At 39.7% G+C, this 20,911-nt stretch overlaps 1 protein-coding gene across 5 annotated transcripts in view; it reads right to left on the bottom strand.

Moving 5' to 3' along the window:
• DNAH8 (dynein axonemal heavy chain 8) overlaps positions 1-20,911 on the bottom strand; it is a 319,842-nt gene that overhangs the window by 225,464 nt on the left and 73,467 nt on the right. For all 5 annotated transcript variants that reach the window (XM_031667069.1, XM_031667067.1, XM_031667072.1 and 2 more), the window contains exons 19-24: positions 20,688-20,768; positions 20,174-20,290; positions 18,923-19,042; positions 7,666-7,798; positions 5,342-5,457; positions 3,366-3,472 (exon numbers count right to left, since the gene is read on the bottom strand). In XM_031667069.1, the coding sequence (XP_031522929.1) occupies positions 3,366-3,472; positions 5,342-5,457; positions 7,666-7,798; positions 18,923-19,042; positions 20,174-20,290; positions 20,688-20,768 (674 nt within the window). The remainder of the gene's footprint in view (positions 1-3,365; positions 3,473-5,341; positions 5,458-7,665; positions 7,799-18,922; positions 19,043-20,173; positions 20,291-20,687; positions 20,769-20,911) is intronic.

Below are 20,911 nucleotides of genomic sequence, written 5' to 3'. Positions count from 1 at the left end.
CAGGGTAAGAAAACTGCAGAAACATTAAGGATTAAAAGAGAATATTCAGTTAGACTCATGCAGACTTCTCATCAGCAGCAACACAACTCAGAAAAAAATGAAGAAATACTTTCCAAGTGCTAAAAGACAAAGAAAAATTTTATATCCAGCCAAAATGTTATGAAAGTATGAGGGCGAAACATTTTCAGACTTACAAAGAAGGATAAGAGAGTCTGCTTCTCACAGATCCTCACTAAAGAGCCAATGGGATACAAAAAAGTACATGAGAACCTGCAGATTTTAATAAAGTATGCCAGTAAATAAATTATTTTAATATATTATTTTTGAGTGTTCACACAAAGGTAAAACTAAAACATCAAACAGCAATAAAATGTGTACAGTTCAGTCAGTAAAGCTTGTCAAGCCCTTGTAGTCAGAAATAAGACTAGAAAACTGCAAAACTAAGGACAGTACTTCGTTGTTGTTGTTGTTGTTGTTTGTTTGTTTTGAGATGGAGTCTCACTCTGTCTCCCAGGCTGGAGTGCAATGGCGCAGTCTTAACTCACTGCAACCTCCACCTCCCAGGTTCAAGCGATTCTCCTGCCTCAGCCTCCCTAGTAGCTGGGATTACAGGCGTGCATCACCAGGCCTGGCTAATTTTTGTATTTTTAGTAGAGACGGGGTTTCACCATGTTGGTCAGGCTGGTCTCGAACTCCTGACCTCAAGTGATTCGCCTGCCTCAGACTCCCAAAGTGCTGGGATTACGGGCGTCAGCCAGTGAACCTGGCTAGTACTTTTTTTAGTTGGAGCAAAATATGTGCATTCTAAAGTTAAGGGTAATCACTTAAAGAACTGAAGTACAGAAAAGAGAATAAATGGTGAAAATTATCCACCCCAAAGACAACAATAGTAATAAAATGAATCAAAGAAAAAGAATAGTGAGAAGAAAACACAAAATAAAATGTCATAAATTAAGTGCAACTATATCAAAAATCACAATAAATGCAAACAAATTAAACTCACTAAGACAGAGATAATGAGATTGAAGGAAAATTATCAGGTATACAATGTTTTTAAGAGGTAAAACTAAAAAGTACAGAGAAAGGCTTAAGTAAAGAGACCGAAACAGTTACACAGAAAAAGTTGGTAAATGACAAACTAAAGAGAATTGTGAGGAATCAGGATTAATATAAATAAAGGGATTTGCCAAATAAAAATAAAAGGAACCGTGCTCTTAAGCAGGTTTAACTACTATTACCTTGTATGCACCTAACAACACAGCCATAAAATACATAAAACAAGAACTGACCAAAACAAAAGGAAAATTTAATAAATCCACAATCATACTGGGAGAATTGAACAGTACAATTAAATTAAAAATCAGCAATGAATAGGCAAGGAATAAATCTAACAAAAATGTGTAGGACTTTTACACAGAGATTTATAAAACGTCACAGAGAGATATTAAAGAAGACATATCAATGCAGAGGTAATACGTAATTCTGAATAGAAGACTCAATATTTATAAGGATGCTAATTCTCTCCAAATTGATCTATAGATTCAATGCAACTTAAATAACTCCCCCACCTGACCTCACAACTAAGCTGATTTTTTAACAGCTTTTGCTTGGTCAACTAATTAACCACATGGAAAAAATTATATTTATTTGTTACCTCACACTAAGCACAAAAATCAATACCATGTAAATTAAAACCCTAAATATAAAAGTTAAAACTACAAAAGTTTTGGAAGACATTATGAAGTAGGGAAGAGTTGGTTTCTTTAAAAAGACCACAAATCACTAAAACTGATAAATTTGAATATTTTTAAAACTCGGCAATGGAAAATGAAAATTAATAAAGAAAATGAAAAGATAAGGCAAAACTGACAAAAGACATTTGTTATATTATCATCAATAATGTAATATACTAAGAATACTTATGAATTAATCCAATTCAATAGAAAAACAGACCAAAAAAGGAACACAATTATTTATTTTTAATTACACTTTAAGTTCTGGGGTACATGTGCAGAACGTGCACGTTTGTTACATAAGTATACACATGCTATGGTGGTTTGCTGCACCCATCAACCCGTCATATACATTAGGTATTTCTTCTAATGCTATCCCTCCCCTAGCCCCACACTCCCCGAGAGGCCCTGGTGTGTGATGTTCCCCTCCCTGTGTCCATGTGTTCTCACTGTTCAACTCCCACTTATGAGTGAGAACATGGGGTGTTTGGTTTTCTGTTCTTGTGTTAGTTTGCTGAGAGTGATGGTTTCCAGCTTCATCTATGTCCCTGCAAAGGACATGAACTCATCCTTCTTTATGGCTGCATGGTATTTCATGGTATATTTGTGCCACATTTTCTTTATCCGGTCTATCATTGATGGGCATTTGGATTGGTTCTAAGCCTTTGCTATTGTGAACAGTGCTGCAGTAAACATACGTGTGTGTATGTCTTTATCGGCGAATGATTTGTAATTATTTGGGTATATACCCAGTAATGGGATTGCTGGGTCAAATGGCATTTCTGGTTCTAGATCCTTGAGGAATCACCACCCTGTCTTCCACCGTGGTTGAACTGGGAACACAAATTTTAAGGAAGAGAAACAACAAATGGCCCATAAACACAAGAGTATATTTAATCTCATCAGTAACCAGGAAAATGTAAACTAAAATCCTGATGAGATGCCATTTCACACCCTGTATGTTGGCAAGAATTTTTTAATTGAATAATACTGTCTGCAGGGATGAGGGGCCACGGGCACTCTCACTAGGTGCTGCCTGGTAAAATGAGGCATCCACATAACCTAGGACCCACCAAACCCACTCTTAGCAGGTGCAGCAGGAGATGGTTACAAGATGCTCACAGAGGCTTTATTCATGATAGCCACAAACTGAAGCAACCCAAACCACCATCACCAGTAGAATGGATAAACAGACTATGTATACTCCAACTACACAGAAGCGTGAAAAACTATACCCCATGGATGAATCTCAAAAACAGTATACCAAGTGCAGTTCAAATACAGGCAAAATTAAATGATACGTGGACTGGGGATACAAAAACACAGTAAACTGTGAAGAAAACCAAGACAATGATAAACACCAAGTTCAGGATAGTAGTTACTTTTGGGTGAGAAGGGAGAGGACCCATGAGAGGACTGGTAGCCTTTTTTATCTCAGGCAGGGTGTGGGGAACATGGGTGTTCCTTTGACCACAGTTCTTGCAGTATTACACAAATACTTTCACACAGTCTTTTAATGAATGCTATATTTTAAATTTTATAGTTTTTTAAATTAATAAATTTATTAGAGGTGCTATTCACATTACAATATAAGTATGATTACCAGATATAATTAGCATATTTTCAACTTACCTTGCAACAAATATTCTTCTTTTCATTGTGTCCAGAGATAACCGTGTAGCTTTTTGAAGACTGTCTAGTAATTGATGAGAGAAAAAAGCAAAGACCTCTTTACACTCCTGTAATAAGAAATCAATTAAATTTAGTATCTCTCCTCCAAAAAAACCTCAAGCATCCCCAAGACAATGATACAATATACGATGTGGCATGTGAAAGGCAACAAATAATAAACTGTACAATTTCCATGACAGCATAGAAATAAATTCAATCCTAAATTATTTGTCTGGTTATTTTAGACAAATAGGAATACATGAAAAATGTGTTTGCATAAACACCCTAGCAAACCAAAGGAACTTATTCAAAAACCAAAATTCACACAGTATGTTCAGAGCAATCCTGGCTGGCTCAATACTCAATTTTCACCTGACAAAACTGAAGCACTTTAAATGTGGTACATTTCTCAATGATTAAGGGCGTGGGCACAAGAAGGTAACTAGTCTCCATCCTCATGAAGCTCAGCTTGGTGGATAAATGTATTTTAAAACGTGCAGTACTCAAATATATGAGATGAAAATTCCACCCTCTGGGACCGTGGTTTGACCCTCTCTCCACACCCTTCCTTCCCTTGGGAGAAATAGCCAAGTTTATTGATCAGAGCACAGGACAGGTTTGGAGCCTGGTAGGCAGAGATGTGGGCCCATGTCTTGCTTACACAATGAGTCACACATCGGGGCAAGGCTCTGGCCATACTGTTCTTCACTGCTCTAGAACCCAGCCCCTCTGAGACTGGGTTGGTGTGGCAGAAGAGAGAGTAATAAGGCATGAACAAAGAGGAATATCAAGCTTTTCCATGTGGCAATGGGGTACAGTCAGGGCTGGTGAATGCTCAGGCTAAAGCACAGGTGTGACATAATCAGATTTTTACGTGAGACCATTCTGGCAGCAATGTGGGAGATGAATTTGAGAGGCAGAGGCTATTTAGGAGGTGACCACTAATGCAGCCCCAGTGATCCCCCAATTGGAGAGGTTCTGAGGGTACTCAATCATGCTCTGAGGACTTCAGCCAGTGTCAAAAGGTAATGCAACTGGAAGACAAGCACTTCTGAGAGAGGACTGCTCCAGCTGACACCTGCTGGTTGCTAACAGCTGCCTGGTGAGTGGTACTGAGAAGAAGCCTAAACTGCAGAAGTCTAGATGCTGCAGCAAAGTGTTTCCCAATTATCTGGCAATATAATCCTTGAGCAAGAAGGTGAAAATGGAATAAAGGTGTGCTGTTTAGTTCTAAAACTGTATCAGATTGTGTCAAAGTGGGTAAAATAGACAAAGAATGAAAAGAAGGTGGGTATGAAGGATTAAAAGAAAACTGACCCGGGGAGGAGAAAGCAGGAATGAGTGCAAATGTGACAGTGACATTCAAAGTTCATGCATGACCAGAACCGTGAGGGCTAAGAAGGAAAAAGAAACCCCAGGCCCCCTTCTGAACCTTCATTCTCAACACATTTCAACACAACGTGAAAATCTGCCTATCTAGGGCTTCTCCTGGGGGAGAGTCCAGAGTGGTCAGCCACAGTGCCAGTTTAAAATGCAGATCCCTGAGCCCCAAGTGAACCACAATCTGGACTTGCAATACAGTTAACCATTAAACACAATAACTGAGAACAAAGTTCTCCATTCTGAGTCAAACTGATTGCTGCTCCAATCCCTGAAGGCACATTTACTATATAAGAAAGCATGGTCAATCACAATGAGGGGAGGTGACTACTAAACTGTGATTGACAGAATCACATCAAAAGCTGTGATATTGGGGAAAACTTAAAGGATTGCCTGAGCCTACAATATAAAATTGAAAATTATACTTTATGGATTTTGTTATACATTAGATACAGATTGGTTGCAGAACTGCCTGGAAGAAGCACCATATGGTGTTTATCTATAATCCTATAAACCATAATTCTGTGAATTGTATGAAGTTGTTCCACAATAAATACCTTTTTAAATTCATCTTCTTTATCATTAGTATCAACCTCATTCACAACATTAGCTTCATAGTCATTGTTTTCACCCTCTTCTGTTTCACTTCCAAAAACAACGTGTTTCCGCTGTTCTGTAGACAAAAGACAAAACAAAAATATAACATTTGACTTTTTAGCATTACGTGTATTCTACACGGCCAAACCCTCTTAGGAAGCCCCTTTTTAAAAAGCTCTTACTTTAAAAACTGTTTTTTAAAAAATGTTTTTTGCATTTGTTCCTGTAGGAGTCATCCTTGAATTCAATTTAAATTATCCACCTCAAAAGAATTGTCATTCTACTAAGAAATACACTCTGTAAATATACAATCTAGAATTCAGAAAAGTTTTAAGAGAGTTTTACCTATTATCCTTCTAAATTATCTGTTTACCTTTTGAGTTTTCTAACTTGAATGAAATGATATTTTTGTGTTTTTGATGCTTGTGATGAAAACTAATTAAACGAAGTGGAAAAACTGTAAGAGGAAAGGTGTGATGTGCATACTCATTCCAGGCTCAGGCTTTCTCATCCTCAGCACTACTGACATCTTGGGTGCGACAATTCTTTGTTGCTGGGGGCCGTCCTGTAGCGTTTTTAACAGCATCCCTGGCCCTTATCCACCAGAAGCCAGTAGCAACCCCCTCGCTATACACACACACACACACACACACACACACACACACACTGTGTGACAACCAAAATGTCTCCAGACCTTGCCAAATATTCCCTCAGAGGCAAAATCCCTTCTAGTCCCATTAAGAACCACTGTTCCAGGTACAGTTCACAGTTTCTCTCTCTCTCTCTCTCTCTCTTTCTCTCTTTCTCTCTTTCTCTCTTCCTCTCTCCTTGCTATTTCACTGTCATGGGATCTCTGCTTGACTGGAATGTTCTCCTCTCACTCCAAAAAGCCAACTTCCCACAGATTCCCTACTTCAAATATGTTGGTAATTAGCTAATTAACTTCATTCCTGTACGGCAGAGCCATCTCTCCGGTCTCCTTCGAGAGTCTGGGTGGCACACTGTGTCAGTGACCTACTCCTCGTGCAGTCAGTGGCTAGCCTTGCTCAAAGCCAGCCTCACACTACTTCCCTGAGCAGCAGTTGGGGAGAAGAGCAGGTGTGTAGCAAACAGGGTTCGTGACTGACAGGCACATCCCCTTACAATACTAAGTAAAATCTCCAACTACAAAGTTTTACCTAGTCAGTTCTTATTTAGAGCTTGAAAACAAAACTTTAAGATGAAATACGTCTTTGTCTTCCAATTTATCCAAAGATTTGAGATATCTAGGACAGGACAATAATCTGAGCAAAGCTAAAAGTCTCATGTTCTTAAACCATAATCTAGGAAGCAAAACACTCCCCTACTAAGGAACCTTTTCTTAAAATTCCCCGCCCCTGATAAAGAGGATCCAAATTCACAGCTTCTCTCTCAGGCTTATTAATAAAACTGAAACTGTTAGAACCTATTGAGAGAACAGGAAAATCAATAAGGTAAAAATTATTTCATCAACTTTGAATACTGCAGGCACCTTGTCATACAAATTTGCCTGAACAGATGTGATGAAGTAAGGAAGTTTCTCTTAGTCCCAGTCAAGCAAACTGAGTGAAGGTTATGAGGGCGTGGGCAGAATCAAAAGTTAGAGTTACGACACGGAGCCTTTTAGGGCATCCTTTAATCACGGGAGGGGGAATGGATGACGGAGAATACATGCTTCCTTATCGTGTTTTCTTCCTTGGGAATGCACTCGTCAGCTGGGTACCATTTATCTGTAGCCAAACCCCAAAGACAGTTCTAAGTAGGAATTCATAGCTTACTCTAGAGAGAAGGATCTAGGAAAAGAAAAAATGTCTTAAAACATGGTCTCACCCAGATTAAGTTCTCCAGATTCAATAAAATTATAGAATTTACCTTTTCCTGGTTCACTTTTCTCAAAAAAAAAAAAAAAAAAAGCAAAATAAATCAAATAGTCAAAGTGACTTGATTAGAATGCTGTACTAGAAAAAAAAAATAGAGTTAGCATAGCAGGCCTGAGACTGCTATCCATAGGAAGGCCAGCTTGCAATGATGGACCTGGGTTGGGAACTTGGATTTGACAGGGATGGGGGTTCCCACCATTGCTTAACTAACAAAAAGAACTCTCTGCGCTTAAACTGTTGGTACAAACAATGTGATTTATGCTGAACACCTTCTTTGCTTCTGGGGAAGGGAGGGTCTGGAATTCAGTATCTGCTAAGCAGAAGGTGCTTACATAAGAACGAATCTGTAGATCTTGTAATTCAAACATAGTAACGAGAAAAGTTACCTGACTGCTTTGCTAGTTTCCCAGTGTATTTCACTTCATAAATCTGCTCAAATATTGATATAAGTTCTCTGACAGCTTCTTCCACATGCTTACTTTTGTGGTTTAGAATGTCAGCCCATTCTTTCGTGTATGTCTGTTAAATAGAGAAATGACTATTATTTTCCAGATACTTAAAAGTAACACTGTGAAAATTAGTCCTATGACTTTAATTTATAAAATTATAATTAACTTCACTTGGAAAAAAAAAGCTAGAGATAGCTGAAAATGGCATGATGTTTCAAATTCAAAATTGTCAGTGGTTAAAAGCATAGCTGCTAAGGCCCAAAGAATAGCAGAAAGATGAAAAAGTCCATCTTTGACCTATCCCTGACTCAATCACGCATAGAAATCTACCTTGATATTCATATCAAGGTGAAAAGAAAGAAGGTTGAAGGGGTGGAGAGAAGATGATGTCAGAAGTTGAAAATGAGATGTGGTTTCAAAAGAAGACAATCCAGAGTATTGGTTTGGAGAGAGAAATTAGATGAAGTTTTTAATTGAGCATGGTGTTGTGTAACAGGCATCAATTTAAGAGCTTCACACATATTAATTCATTTAGTTAAACACTGATCTTGGGATGAGTAATATTATGTTCCCCACTTCACAGCAGAGACAACTGAGGCTCAGAAAGTATAAGAAATTTTCCTAGGTCACACAGTAGTTGGAAAAACTATTTGAAATCAGTTTTGTCTGATTCAAAATGCCTGCACTTGGTCTTTCTAAACTCTTCTACTAGCAAATGCTTTAGGAAGAAGTTGAGAACTAGTCAACTTCAGAAAAGAAAACTGGTTTATAAAGTTCAATAAGTCTTTTGACATGCCCACAAAATACACTCATTTTAGGACAAAGAAAAGTAGTTGGATGTAGTGTCACGTGCCTGTAATCCCAGTTACTCAGGAGGCTGAAGCAAGAGGATTGCTCATGCCCAGGAGTTCAAGGCTGCAGGAGCCATGATTGTGCCACTGAACTCCAGCCTGGGTGACAGCACAAGACCTCATCTCTTAAAAAAAAAAAAGGTAAAAGTAAATCAGGCCTGGGTACAGTGGCTCATACCTGTAATCCCAGCTCTTCGGGAGGCTGAGGAGGGAGGATTGCTTGAGTCCAGAAATTTGAGACCAGCCTGGGCAACATGGTGAGACCCCATCTCTACAACAAATATTTTAGAATTTTGCCAAGCATGGTGGTGCATGCCTGTGGTCCCACCTACTCAGGAAGTTGAGGCAAGAGGATTGCTTGAGCCCAGGAGGCAGCAGTGAGCTATGTTCACTGCATTCCAGCCTGGCCAACAGAGCAAGAACCTGTCTCAAAAAAAAATAATAATAAAAAAGTAAATCGGAGCAGCCACTTTGGGCTTTCAAGAATACATCTGCAGAGGATCCCAAGTCTGTCCATGCAAACTTCTCTCCAGAAAAGCCTTGGGAAGTCCCATATTCCCCATATTTTGCCCCCATGTGTTCCTTTCTTGACCATGTAATCTGTATCTGAATGCATTCTCATCATTTTTTAGTCCCAAGAGACATGGTGTCCCTCCTTCTATCCAAAGACATTCTGTGATCCTCTCTATGCCCACCAACTCTTCTGACCTCGCTCCATCATTCATTCAGTTCGTCCTTTTCACTTTATTCAACGCAGTGCTAAACACTGGAATGGTAATGGAGGCTGGAAGCCACTTCACTCTAACAGGGAAAATGAGTGTTAAGCACATAGACAATTCCAGTTGATCACAGCAGATTGGACATATGTGTTTATACATCCCAGCTTTGAAATCCCCTCAGGAACCAGACACTCTAGTTAACTTGGCAGAATGAACACACATGTTTATCTTGGCATCCACATGATATATCCAGAAACCTCGACAAAATAACACAGTAATCTTTTGAAAAGAATATGCCCACAAAACAAATGGGAGAATGTCATATAAATTTTTCCATACGTTTCCAATACCATATAATAGTAAAGTTAATGGGATTCAACAACTGGTACTGGGACAACTGAATATCCACTTGCAAAAGAAGGAAATGGAACCTTCTCCGTACACCACACAAACAGATTAACTCAAAATGAATCATAGGCCTAAAATTTCAGAACTAAAAATAAAAAAAACTCTTATAGGAAAACATAGGCATAAATCTTCATGACCTTGGATTAGGCAAAGTTATCTTAGATTTGACACCAAAAGCAGAACAAAAGAAAAAAATTGATAAATTAGACTTCATTAAAATCAGAAACTTGTCTGCATCAAAGAACACCATGAAGAAATTGAAAAGAAAACCCAAAGAATGGGAGAAAAAAAATTGTAAATCATATATCTAATAAGGAACTAGTATCTATAAAACATTATTACAACTCAAAAACAAAAAGACAAATATCCAATTTTAAAATGAGCAAATGATCCGAATACCTGCTTCCAAAGGAAAGCATACAAAAGGTTAATAAGCACAGGAGGCCGGGCACAGTGGCTCATGTCTGTAATCCCAGCACTTTGAGAGGCACTCTGGGAGGCAGATCATTTGAGGTCAAGGGTTCAAGATCAGCCTGGCCAACATGGCAAAACCCCGTCTCTACTAAAAATACAAACATTAACTGGGCGTGATGGCACGCGCCTGTAAGTCCAGCTACTTGGGAGGCTGAGGCAGGAGAATCGCTTGAACCCAGGAGGCAGAGGTTGCAGTGAGCCAAGATGGTGCCACTGCACTCCACAGCCTGAGGGACAGAGTGAGACCCCGTCTCAAAAACACAAAAATAAACACATGAAAGATGCTCAACATCACTAGCTAATAGGAAAACATATGTCAAAACCAAAACCACCCTGAGATACCACTTCACACTCACTAAGACAGCTATCATCAAAAAGACAAATAATAGCAAATGTTGGCAAGGGTATAGAGCAACTGGAACCCTCATACATTGCTGGTGGGAATGAAAAATGATACAGTCGCTTTGGAAAGCAGCCTGGAAGCTCTTGAAAGAGTATAACATGGAGTTAGGAGGCAGTAATTCCATTCCTAGGTATACATACCCAAGAGAAATGAAAACTTAAGTCAAAAAAAAAAAAAACTTGGACACTTATGTTCACAGCAGCATTCTTTACAGTAGCCAAAAAGTGGAAACAACCCAAATGTCCATCAACTGGTGAATGGATAGATACAATGTGGCATAACCATACCATGGAATATTATTCAGCAATAAAAAGAAATGAAGTTTTGTGAGACAGAGGGATTGCTTGAGCCTTGGAATTAGAGGCTGCAGTGAGCCATATTCACACTACCGCATTCCAGCCTGGGTGACAGAGCAAGACCTCGTTGCTTCTTTAAAAAGAAAAAAAGAAATTAAGTTCTGATATATAGGCTACTATGAATAAATTTTGAAAACACTCCACTAACAGAAAGAAGCTAGTCACAAAAGAACATATATTGTATGATTCCATTTGTATGAAATGTCCAGAATAGGCATGTCTACAGAGGCAGAAAGGAAATTTGGGGTTGCCTCGGGGCTGGGAGGGTTGAGAGGAAACAGAGACTAATGAGGACGGGTTTCTTTTGGGTGAATAAGGCGTTCTAAACTGATTGCAGTGATGGTTGTGCAGCTCTGTGAATATACTGAAAAGCATTGAGATGTACACTTTAAATGGGTGAACTGTATGGTATGTGAATTTTATCTCAATAAGGCTGCTAAAAAATAATAATTCATGCCAGAAATAATTTGAGCCAGAAATGGGGGAAAGAAACATTAATGGGAGATGAGAAAGTGAAGATACCATGTGCGAGCATTTGGAGAAGTCTGGTTGTAAATGAGAAGTGAAGGGAGAAGTGGGAAGGTTTCCGCTGGCAAGGAAAGCATGAGAGCATATGATACTGCTGGTGAGCAGGACCCCGTGGAGAGGACAACGCTGAAGATACAGGAGAAAGGAAAACTGGTGGAACAAGGTCACCGAGAAGACAGGTGGGCATGGAATCAACAGCCCATTTGGAGGACCTCGGTTTTTAAAAGAGGTGGAAACTTTCTCCATAGAACCAGAAGGAAAGAAAAATGGATACAGCAGCAGTCAGCAATGTGCCAAAAGCTCTGATTGTGAAAATTATTTACATGACTTTAATTATGAATAATCCCTGTCACTCCATCAAAGCCATATTGCCAGACACTCCATGTCCTGCCAACCATTCTCTACTTTTCTCTGCCACGCCCTACGTAGTGGGATTCCCTCATTCTCTGACTTCCAGTTGGGTTTAACCCAAGAGGAGGCACTAAGAGAAGACAGGAGAGCTACAGGAGTGAGAAAGTGGGGTATTTCTTTCCCATTCCCTCCTTGCTTGGAGGTTGCATCTCTGGTAGAGCCCTTCCACATGGCTTCAGCTTTTACTGGCCTCTGAAAGCACAATTTTCTTCCCTGGTCCCTTCAGCCCTAGTGGTGGTGACGACTTCCCACCACTGGGACTGCTGGGGTATCTCACCCTACTGGGATCTTCACTGATACTATCCCATACACAATCCCTGTGCCTCAATTCCATCCCTGTGTCTGAACTCTGATCAAAGAACATGTGCAAAACAAACTTCATTAATCCTTGCTGAATTGGGCCACTTCACATAATCACAATGACCCACGCTGCCATCAATGCCAAGAGTAAGAAACTTAGATGTACACATTCCTCTGCGCAGATGTTCTGTGTCAGCAGGCAACTGAGTGGCTCAGCCACCTTCCTCTTATGTTCAACAAGTGGCAAAATAATGTCACTGCAAATATTACCTCTGTAAGATGTCATGAATAGTTGAGGCCACACAAAGTAAAGCATCCTGTCCTAGTAAGGACTCCATCTCTTCTTGAGAAGACTCGCTAGTCCTTAAGGACTAAGACCATTCTTACAACTCAGTAAGAAACAGACTGAATACGAAAGAAGTGCCTTAGAGGCACGCCAGGGACTAGGAGACAGTTACATTGATTTTTAAATTTTGTTTTAATTAAGATATAATCCACATTCTACAAACTTAACCTTGTGAAGTGTGCCATTTATTGGTTTTTAGTATATTCACAGACTTGTGCAATCATGACCACTATCTAATTCCATAATATTCTCATCACCTCAGAAAGCATCCCTATACCCATTAGCAGTCACCCCATTCCCCGTCTCCACAGCTCTGGCAACTACTAATGTGCTTGTGTTTCTGTAGAGCCAAGTTGATTTTTTTTGTTTTTTTTTTTTAGACAGAGTCTCGTTCTGTGGCCCAGGCTGAAGTGGACACGGTCTCGGCTCACTGCAACCTTCGCCTCCCAGGTTCAAAGGATTCTCCTGCCTCAGCTTCCCAAGTAGCCGGTGTAACGCTAAAGGTTTTTGCCTTAGCCACGCCAAAGAACTGGCGTGGGAGCTGCCTGCGGCAAGTGATGGAGACATGGACTAAGAGAAAAAAAGCTGTAGGCTTTATTGAGCAGAGTGACAGTACAAAGCTTCCACAGCGGGGAAGGGGTCCTGAGCAGGTAGCCAGTGTTAGATTCTTTTATCACTTTTTAAACTTTTTAAGGCGGGAAATACGTGCGGGTGCGGTGGGGAGATGTTACTAGAGCAAGAAACAAAAACAATTAAATGTCTTAGATCTTGAGGAAAACCGGAATTGCAACTTAGGTTTCATCTACTTTATGACTTTGCAGTGGCATGGCAAAGGAGACAGGATCTCACAGGATTTTACAAAGTATTTTTACAAGGAATCGGAATTGGAAGGATAGATAAGGTCTGCTGATCATAGACAAAGGGGCAATTAACATTCCTTTTAGTTTCAGCGTGGGGAAGGGAGAGAGGACACAGGGAAGCTTACAGCAAAATTTTCGCTGTTTATAGCTTTCTTGGGGAAGAAAACACATGCACAAATCCTGGTGTTAAGAACATTTTAAACATATATCTTCAATATTATTTATCTAGGACTAAAGTAAGGCTTGATGCAGGAAATGAGTGAGTTTCACAGCTTTCTGAGCCTTTACTCGACTTAATAAGCCTAGCTGGTCTCTCCTCTCACTGGGATTACAGGCGTGCACCACCACCCCCTGCTAATTTTTGTATTTTTAGTAGAGACGGGATTTTGCCATGTTGGCCAGGCTGGTGTCAAACTCCTCAGCTCAAGTGATCCACCTGCCTTGTCCTCCCAAAGTGCTGGGATTATAGGCGTTGAGTCACCACGTCTGGCCCCAAGTTGATTTTGTTGACAGAATTGTTAATACTCATTAATTATTTAACAGTGTTTAGCTTGGATCATAACATTTCCTTGATTTTCTATTCCATTGGTACATCTACCAAGACAGAAGTTATCAGTTAGGCTCCAGTCAGGAAAACGGAAGACACACCAGCTATTGTAACAAATAGAATTAGAGAATTTAATATGGAGGATGGGTTAAACACAGTTAAAGTGTAGCAGGATGAGCCACAGACAAGAACCCCTCAGGCACTGAGTTGTGGAAGAAAAGGGCTTTATTCAGCTGGGCGCATCCACAGGCTCACGACTCCAAAAACTGAGCTCCCAGAGTGAGCAATTCCTGTCCCTTTCTGCGTGAGAGGGTCTCACGACTCCAAAAACCGAGCTCCCCGAGTGAGCAATTCCTGTCCCTTTCCGTGAGCGGGTCATGGTTGACTGAGCAAGCAGTGAGTACATGACTCAGGGCTGCATGCACCGGTAATCAGAACAGAACAGAACAGAACAGAACAGAACAGGACAGCGCTTTTCACAGTGCTTTTCCATACAATGTCTGGAATCTATAGATAATGTAACTGGTTAGGTCAGGGGTCGATCTTTAACTACCAGGCCCAGGGCGTGGTGCATGCTGTCTGCCTGTGGATTTCATTTCTGCCTTTTAGTTTTTACTTCTTTCTTTGGAGGCAGAAATTGGGCATAAGACAATACAAGGGTGGTCTCCTCCCTTAAAAGGACCCAAAATGCTAACAGGGACACTGACGGCACACAGAGATATAACAGTAACAGCAGGAAGCAGCTGGCATCCCTAGGACTTGGGAGGAGGATGGAGTTATTAGAACCTGGAGCAGAGAAGTGAGGGGGCTGCCCAGCTGGCGCTGCTACCTCAGGAGCTCAGAGAGGGACCTCATGATGCTGGTACCATGAAAGGCATCTGGGGCTGGCTCTGGAAGGGCTGGGAAAGCCAGGCCTGTGACTAAGTGCTGCTGCCAGAGTGAAGAGTTGTTGTGGATGCAGTAGTGTCAGGAATAGGAGGCAAATCAGGAAAGAGCAAGTCCCTTTTCTCTCCTCCAGCATCCTTCCAGCACACCCATTGGCAAAGCCTAAAAGGGAGCCAGCTGGCCAAGGAGAAAAGTGCTATCAGCCCTAGGATCACAGGACAGAAAGAACAATTGGAAAATAACAGAAGAAAGCTTTTTAATAATTCACATAATCTGTCCTAAACCACCCTTGGATGCGCCAAGACAAGGAACACTGCCCTGACTGCAAATAGCCCTGGTTCCCAAATACGATCTGAAACCACTGTTTGACCCAAAGCAACTTTGCCTCAAAAAAATTCGTGTTACGTATGTTGTGCTTCCAAAACTGACTGCTGTTCAGGAGTGTGATCCAACTTGCCCTGTCATTACAAATCATACTCTGGCTTCACTATAATGACCACTTGATGGTAGGTTTGTGAGAAGACAGCCCAACTCTAACTAGGTCTTAGATCACTCCAGGGCAAGTGACTGGGCATACTGCTCCGCAAGCATGCTCTTCAGAATTCTGCCTCCTGCATCTTGACTCACTCTTGAGACTTAGCACTACCACTGGAGAATTACTGTATAATTGGTAGAGAGTTTTAGTTTGAGATGATCAAAGAGTTTTGGAAACAGATCATTGTGATGGTTATACAACATTGTGAATGTACCTAATGCCACTAAATTGTACACTTAAAATGGTTAAAATGGTAAATGCTATGTTAATATATCTTACCACAATAAAAAAGTTGCCAGCCAAAACACAGAGTGGGGAGTGGGAAATGATTTTTAAAACTTAAAGAGACATTTCAATCAAATGTAATGCATGAACTTGTCTGGCTCCTAGTTCAGAGACAAACTCTAAAAAGACAATTTCTATTAAAGCTAAATATATTCATAATCTATGACTTGACAATTTCCCTTTGGAGTATATATCCACCAAATTAGTGCTTAGGTCCACAAAAAAAATTTACAAGAATGCTTAGTGTATAACCAAAAGCTATAAACAATTTAAATGCCCTCAAGAGTAGAATGAACAAATAAACTGTACTAAATCCTTATTATGGAATACTATAGAGCAATGAGAAGTTGAAATGAAAGAATGAATGTGTCACAACTGCAAAGATGAATCTCATAAATATAAAACTGAGCAAAAGAAGCCAGAAATAGAGAACATATGCTGCACCATTCCATTTATATGAAGTTCAAAAACAGGTGAAACTAATATACAGTGATAGAAGTCAAATGGTGATTACTTTTATGGGTGGGAGGGAGGTGTTATTGGCTGGAGTAAAGCACAAAGGAATCATGTGGGATACAGAAAGTGTTCCTTATCTTGACCACGGAGATAGTTACAAGAGTGTATCGTATGGAAACATTCATTGAATGGTGTGCTTAAGATTTGTGCACTTTTCTGAGTATATGTTATATCTCAATTTTTTTAAGCATAGAAACTAAAATAAAAAGCAACCTGAAACCACAGCTTCTATGGGGCTTTGTTTTTTTAATAACCAAAAATAAATAAATAAATAAATAAGGCCTTGGATCCTTCCCAAGGGTGAAAGGCTGGAAATGAGACCTACCCCATCCCCATCCTTGCTTAATATCATGCAAATCAAGGGCTAAGCCCTCAGGGAAAGAATGGACTAGAAAAGAAAGTCAGCTACCTTGGTTGAGGCTCTGGGCTGCAGGGAGCAAATTCTCCCTCAGGAATTTACAACTAGCTTACCCTTACATAAATCTATGAAGTTTTGGAAATTCTATCCTCTGAGAAACTAACTTTTATAAAGTTGTCCCAAGTTGGTGAAACTCCTAGGCACCACATAGAAATAAATAAAAAGAAATAGTTTCTCAACCAAGGCTGTCCAGCATTCCCACAAATAGATGTGTGTGTGTTACCTCCCGATCCAAAAATGTAAAAAACAGGAAGAAACAAGCCACTCTGGGCAAGAGTTGGTAGCAACAACACAGAGCAGAATTAGACTCACCCATTTTTTTCAGATAGTGAAACTATGTTGCAAAATATAAAATATTTTTTAATGTCTCGAGAAAAATAAAGACATGAGAAAAAAGATTATGTAAAAAGACATATTTGAAAAAGAATACAAAATAATGTATAGAAATAGGTAAGTCAATAAATTTTAAAAAGAGGGCAGGGAGTAGAAGTATTTCCAAAAATATTAATAGTTACAATTAATGTAAATAGGTCAAAATTACCAGCTTTTTAAAAACAGACTTTCAGAATACATTAAAAATAAAACACAGTTAAATGTTCTTTACAAGAACAAAATCTAAAATAGGAGAAGCCAAAAAGGATGAAAGTCATAAAACGGAAAAAGACACATCTGAAAAATAGTAACCTGAAAAAAGCTGGTATAATTACTTCAATATCAAACAAAATAAACTTTAAGGATAAAAAGCTTAATCAATAATGATACAGGAGCAACCAATCTGGAAGATATAATCATCTGAAACTTGACCACACCAAGAACAGGATGTTAAAATGGGTCACCAGATGGGCAAGGTGGCTCAGACTTACAATCCTAGCACTTTGGGAGGATGAGGTAGGAGAATCACATAAACCCAGGAATTCTAGTCGGCAGTGAGCCATGATCTTGCCACTGCACTCTAGGCTGGGTGGCAGACCTCATCTCAAAAAACTAAAATAATTAACTAATTTAATGTAATGGGTTGTTTGGTGTGGTCTCAGTTACAGCCAAGACCCCAAAACTGAGAACAAATAATTTTAAGGCTGGCCATGGTGGCTCACATCTGTAATTCCAGCACTTTGGGAGGCCAAAGTGGGTGGATCACTTGAGCTCAGGAGTTGAAGACCAGCCTGGGTAACATGGTGAAACCCTGTCTCTACAAAAAAAATTTTTTAATTAGCAAGGTGTTCAGTTCAAGCACCTGTAAATCTCATGCTACTTGAGATTCTGAAATGAGAGAGGTCACATTATGTGCTGGGACTTGAAAATGATTAAACAGGGTTCCTGTCTTTGTGCTTTTGAGTCAATGGAGGATAAATAGGTATCCAAATAGTTTCAACATAACACAGTGCTGAAGAGGTTAGATTTTATCCTGCAAAGACTACATGCCACTGCCAAGAAGGATTTAAGCTGGGGTGTTGCACAATCAGATTTGATGGCAATGTGGATGGATGTGTCAGGGCAAACATGGAAGCAGTGAGACCAGTTGGATCACCAAATGAATTGCTAAAGTCAAAATGAGCAGTAAGGGCCTGACCTATAAAGGGAAAGAACAGGCTGAAATTCAAGCAAAATCTGAGTAAGAAAAAAATCCTAGGCTGGGAGTAGTGGCACATACCTGTAATCCCAGCACTTTGGGAGGCCAAGGCTGTGGATCACCTGAGGTCAGGAGTTCGAGACCAGCCTAGTCAACATGGCAAAACCCCCGTCTCTACTAAAAATACAAAAATTAGCTGGGCATGGTGGTGCACACCTGTAATCCCAGCTACTTGAGAGGCTGAGGCAGAAGAATCACTTGAACCTGGGAGGCAGAGGTTGCAGTGAGCTGAGATCGCACCATTGTACTCCATCCTGGGTGACAAGAGTGAAACTTCATCTCAAAAAAAAAAACAAAGAAAAGAAAAAGAAAAAAAAAAGTCCCGGCTAAGCCCCTCAGGACTGGCTGGATATAGGAAATGAAGGGGTGAGGAAAGGAGTCTAGATGATTTCCGAGTGACTTAGAGGGAAAGTATGTTGGAGTTAAAGCCACGAGAAAGATGATATGGCCCTGGTAGCCATGCACAGTGGAAGAAGAGCTGTGAACCACTTACAGAGCCCCAGGAAATGCGAGCATTAGGCTTAGGATATCAACAAAATGTTGGTCTAGGGTGTGGCCAGGGCTTTTGCTGTTGAAGGTATAAAAGTCCTTGGAGCAGAGAATGTCCAAAAAAAAAAGTCTAAATGCTACTGACCCAGGTTTCTACTTTTAGACTGAAATTTCACATTTTAGGTTTATAAGCCAATATTTTTGTGATTCTAATTTGATGAACAAATGCATACCTCATTGAGGGTCAACATCTCTTCTACTTTGATAGCACCACTTTCAGGCAGAGAAATCAACACAGTTTTGGCTATCTCCTTTAGAACTGTATCAATATGCATTTCACACAAGTCACTGATCTACAAGGAAGAAAAATGTCAGAAAAAAAAACTCTTCTTTCCTTTAGAGCTAGGTTTTCATCCAAAACAGGCTTGAGTTATAAATTAATTTAAAAGGCTAAATCTAGAAACTTGCATATTGAGCCAAGCATAATTTGGTGAACATTTTAGGAGGACATCTGCAAAGAAAGCTTGACATAAAACTAAATTTTTCTTGAGCAATAACATGTGCCATAACCTTATATGTGTTATCTCCTTTAATCCTGATTCCAGCACAGGAGGCATTGATATCCCAGTTTTACAACTAAAGACACCAAGGCTCTGAGAAGTAAAGCAACCTGGTAAGGAACACATAGCTAGTAACAGGCAGAGAATCCTTATTTAACTCCAAAGCCCCTGAGTTTGTGTATTACATCACGCTGCCACGGCAGACAGACCAGCATATCTAAAATGACGGTCATGTTCTATGTAGCCAACACGTCAGAAATCAATAGACCATCTTCAATTTGATGATCATCTCATCTAGTTAATATTAAATGCATTATTATTAATATTTAAACACTCTCCTCTGCCACTTTTGACAGTCTACAGTTATCCCATATTCTAAGCTATAGTGTGAAGTTGAACTGTCATTTCAACATATTAAAGGCAAGGTAATTCAGGGATAAGAAAAAAGCAACCTTAAATGAAGACCCCAATCCAGTAAAAGAAATATAAAGCTTTTTTTTTTTCTTTAAGACAGAGTCTTGCCCTGTCTCCCAGGCTGGAGTGCAATGGCATGATCTCAGCTCACTGCAACCTCCACTTCCCCGGTTCAAACGATTCTCCTGCCTCAGCCTCCCGAGTAGCTGGGATTACAAGCGCCCACCACCACACCCAGCTAATTTTTGTATTTTTAGTAGAGACAGGGTTTCACCATGTTGGCCAGACTGGTCTCAAACTCCTGACCTCGTGATCCACCCCCCTCAGCCTCCCAAAGTGCTAGGATTACAGGTGTGAGCCACCGTGTCCGGCCCAAAGCGTTATATTTTAAACCTAACGGATGTCCTTTTAGTTAAAAGTCATACCCTTTAAAGAGCTTTCATAATAATCAAACTATTACTTATATCCTGAGTATATATGTTGATAGCTTTTTGAATGTATAGATCATACCTTCTTTAAAAGTTGATTGAACATATCCAAAACTGATTCAACTTCTTGAAAGAAGCTTTCCAGTGTTAAAGATGACCACGTTAACACTGTTAGTCCTTGCCTCAACACAGATTCCACCTAAAGGAGGTAAAAACACAACTGCTTCTATTAACAGGAGCATCTGTACTTATAGAAGAGGATTTATCACCTGCAAATATTATATGTTATATTTTCTTACATATATTTTCCCTCTGTTACACCGAATAAAGATGACTTTTTATTTTTAACCATCTTTGACTGTGCAGGAAACAATCATGAATTTTCAGAAAAAGTGCTCATGATTTGGATTTAGTTGTTTTTTCAAAGGCAACGAAACTTAGACAAGAAATACTGTAGAAAAAAAAAGAGCTATAAAATTGAACTAGAAAGATAGAGGGTCTAAAGAAGAATAGATGTTTCAAAATCCATAATTTATAGAACCGAAATCGAATTTTAAATAACAGGAAAATCAATATAAACCTTCAGCAATACCAACCTTTTTCATTTTAGGGGTCATCAGATTGACAAACACAGAAGGCACTTCCTGACATAACTCATCATAATATTGCAGAAGACCCTGTGGGAAGTTGAAATGGCATGTTTTATTTTAATTCATTTTAAAGTAGCAGTCACGTTTTGATTCATGCCAGGAAGGTTTCATAATCCCAGTTTCCTCTTGGTCCTGCCATGATGACAGCTGCCCATTTAAACTTACGCTGT

This window comes from Papio anubis, chromosome 6 (assembly GCF_008728515.1).
Source record: "Papio anubis isolate 15944 chromosome 6, Panubis1.0, whole genome shotgun sequence".
NCBI classification, from domain to species: Eukaryota; Metazoa; Chordata; class Mammalia; order Primates; family Cercopithecidae; genus Papio; species Papio anubis.
Note: the sequence above shows the minus strand (reverse complement) of the source record. Positions and strands in the feature narration are given on the sequence as shown.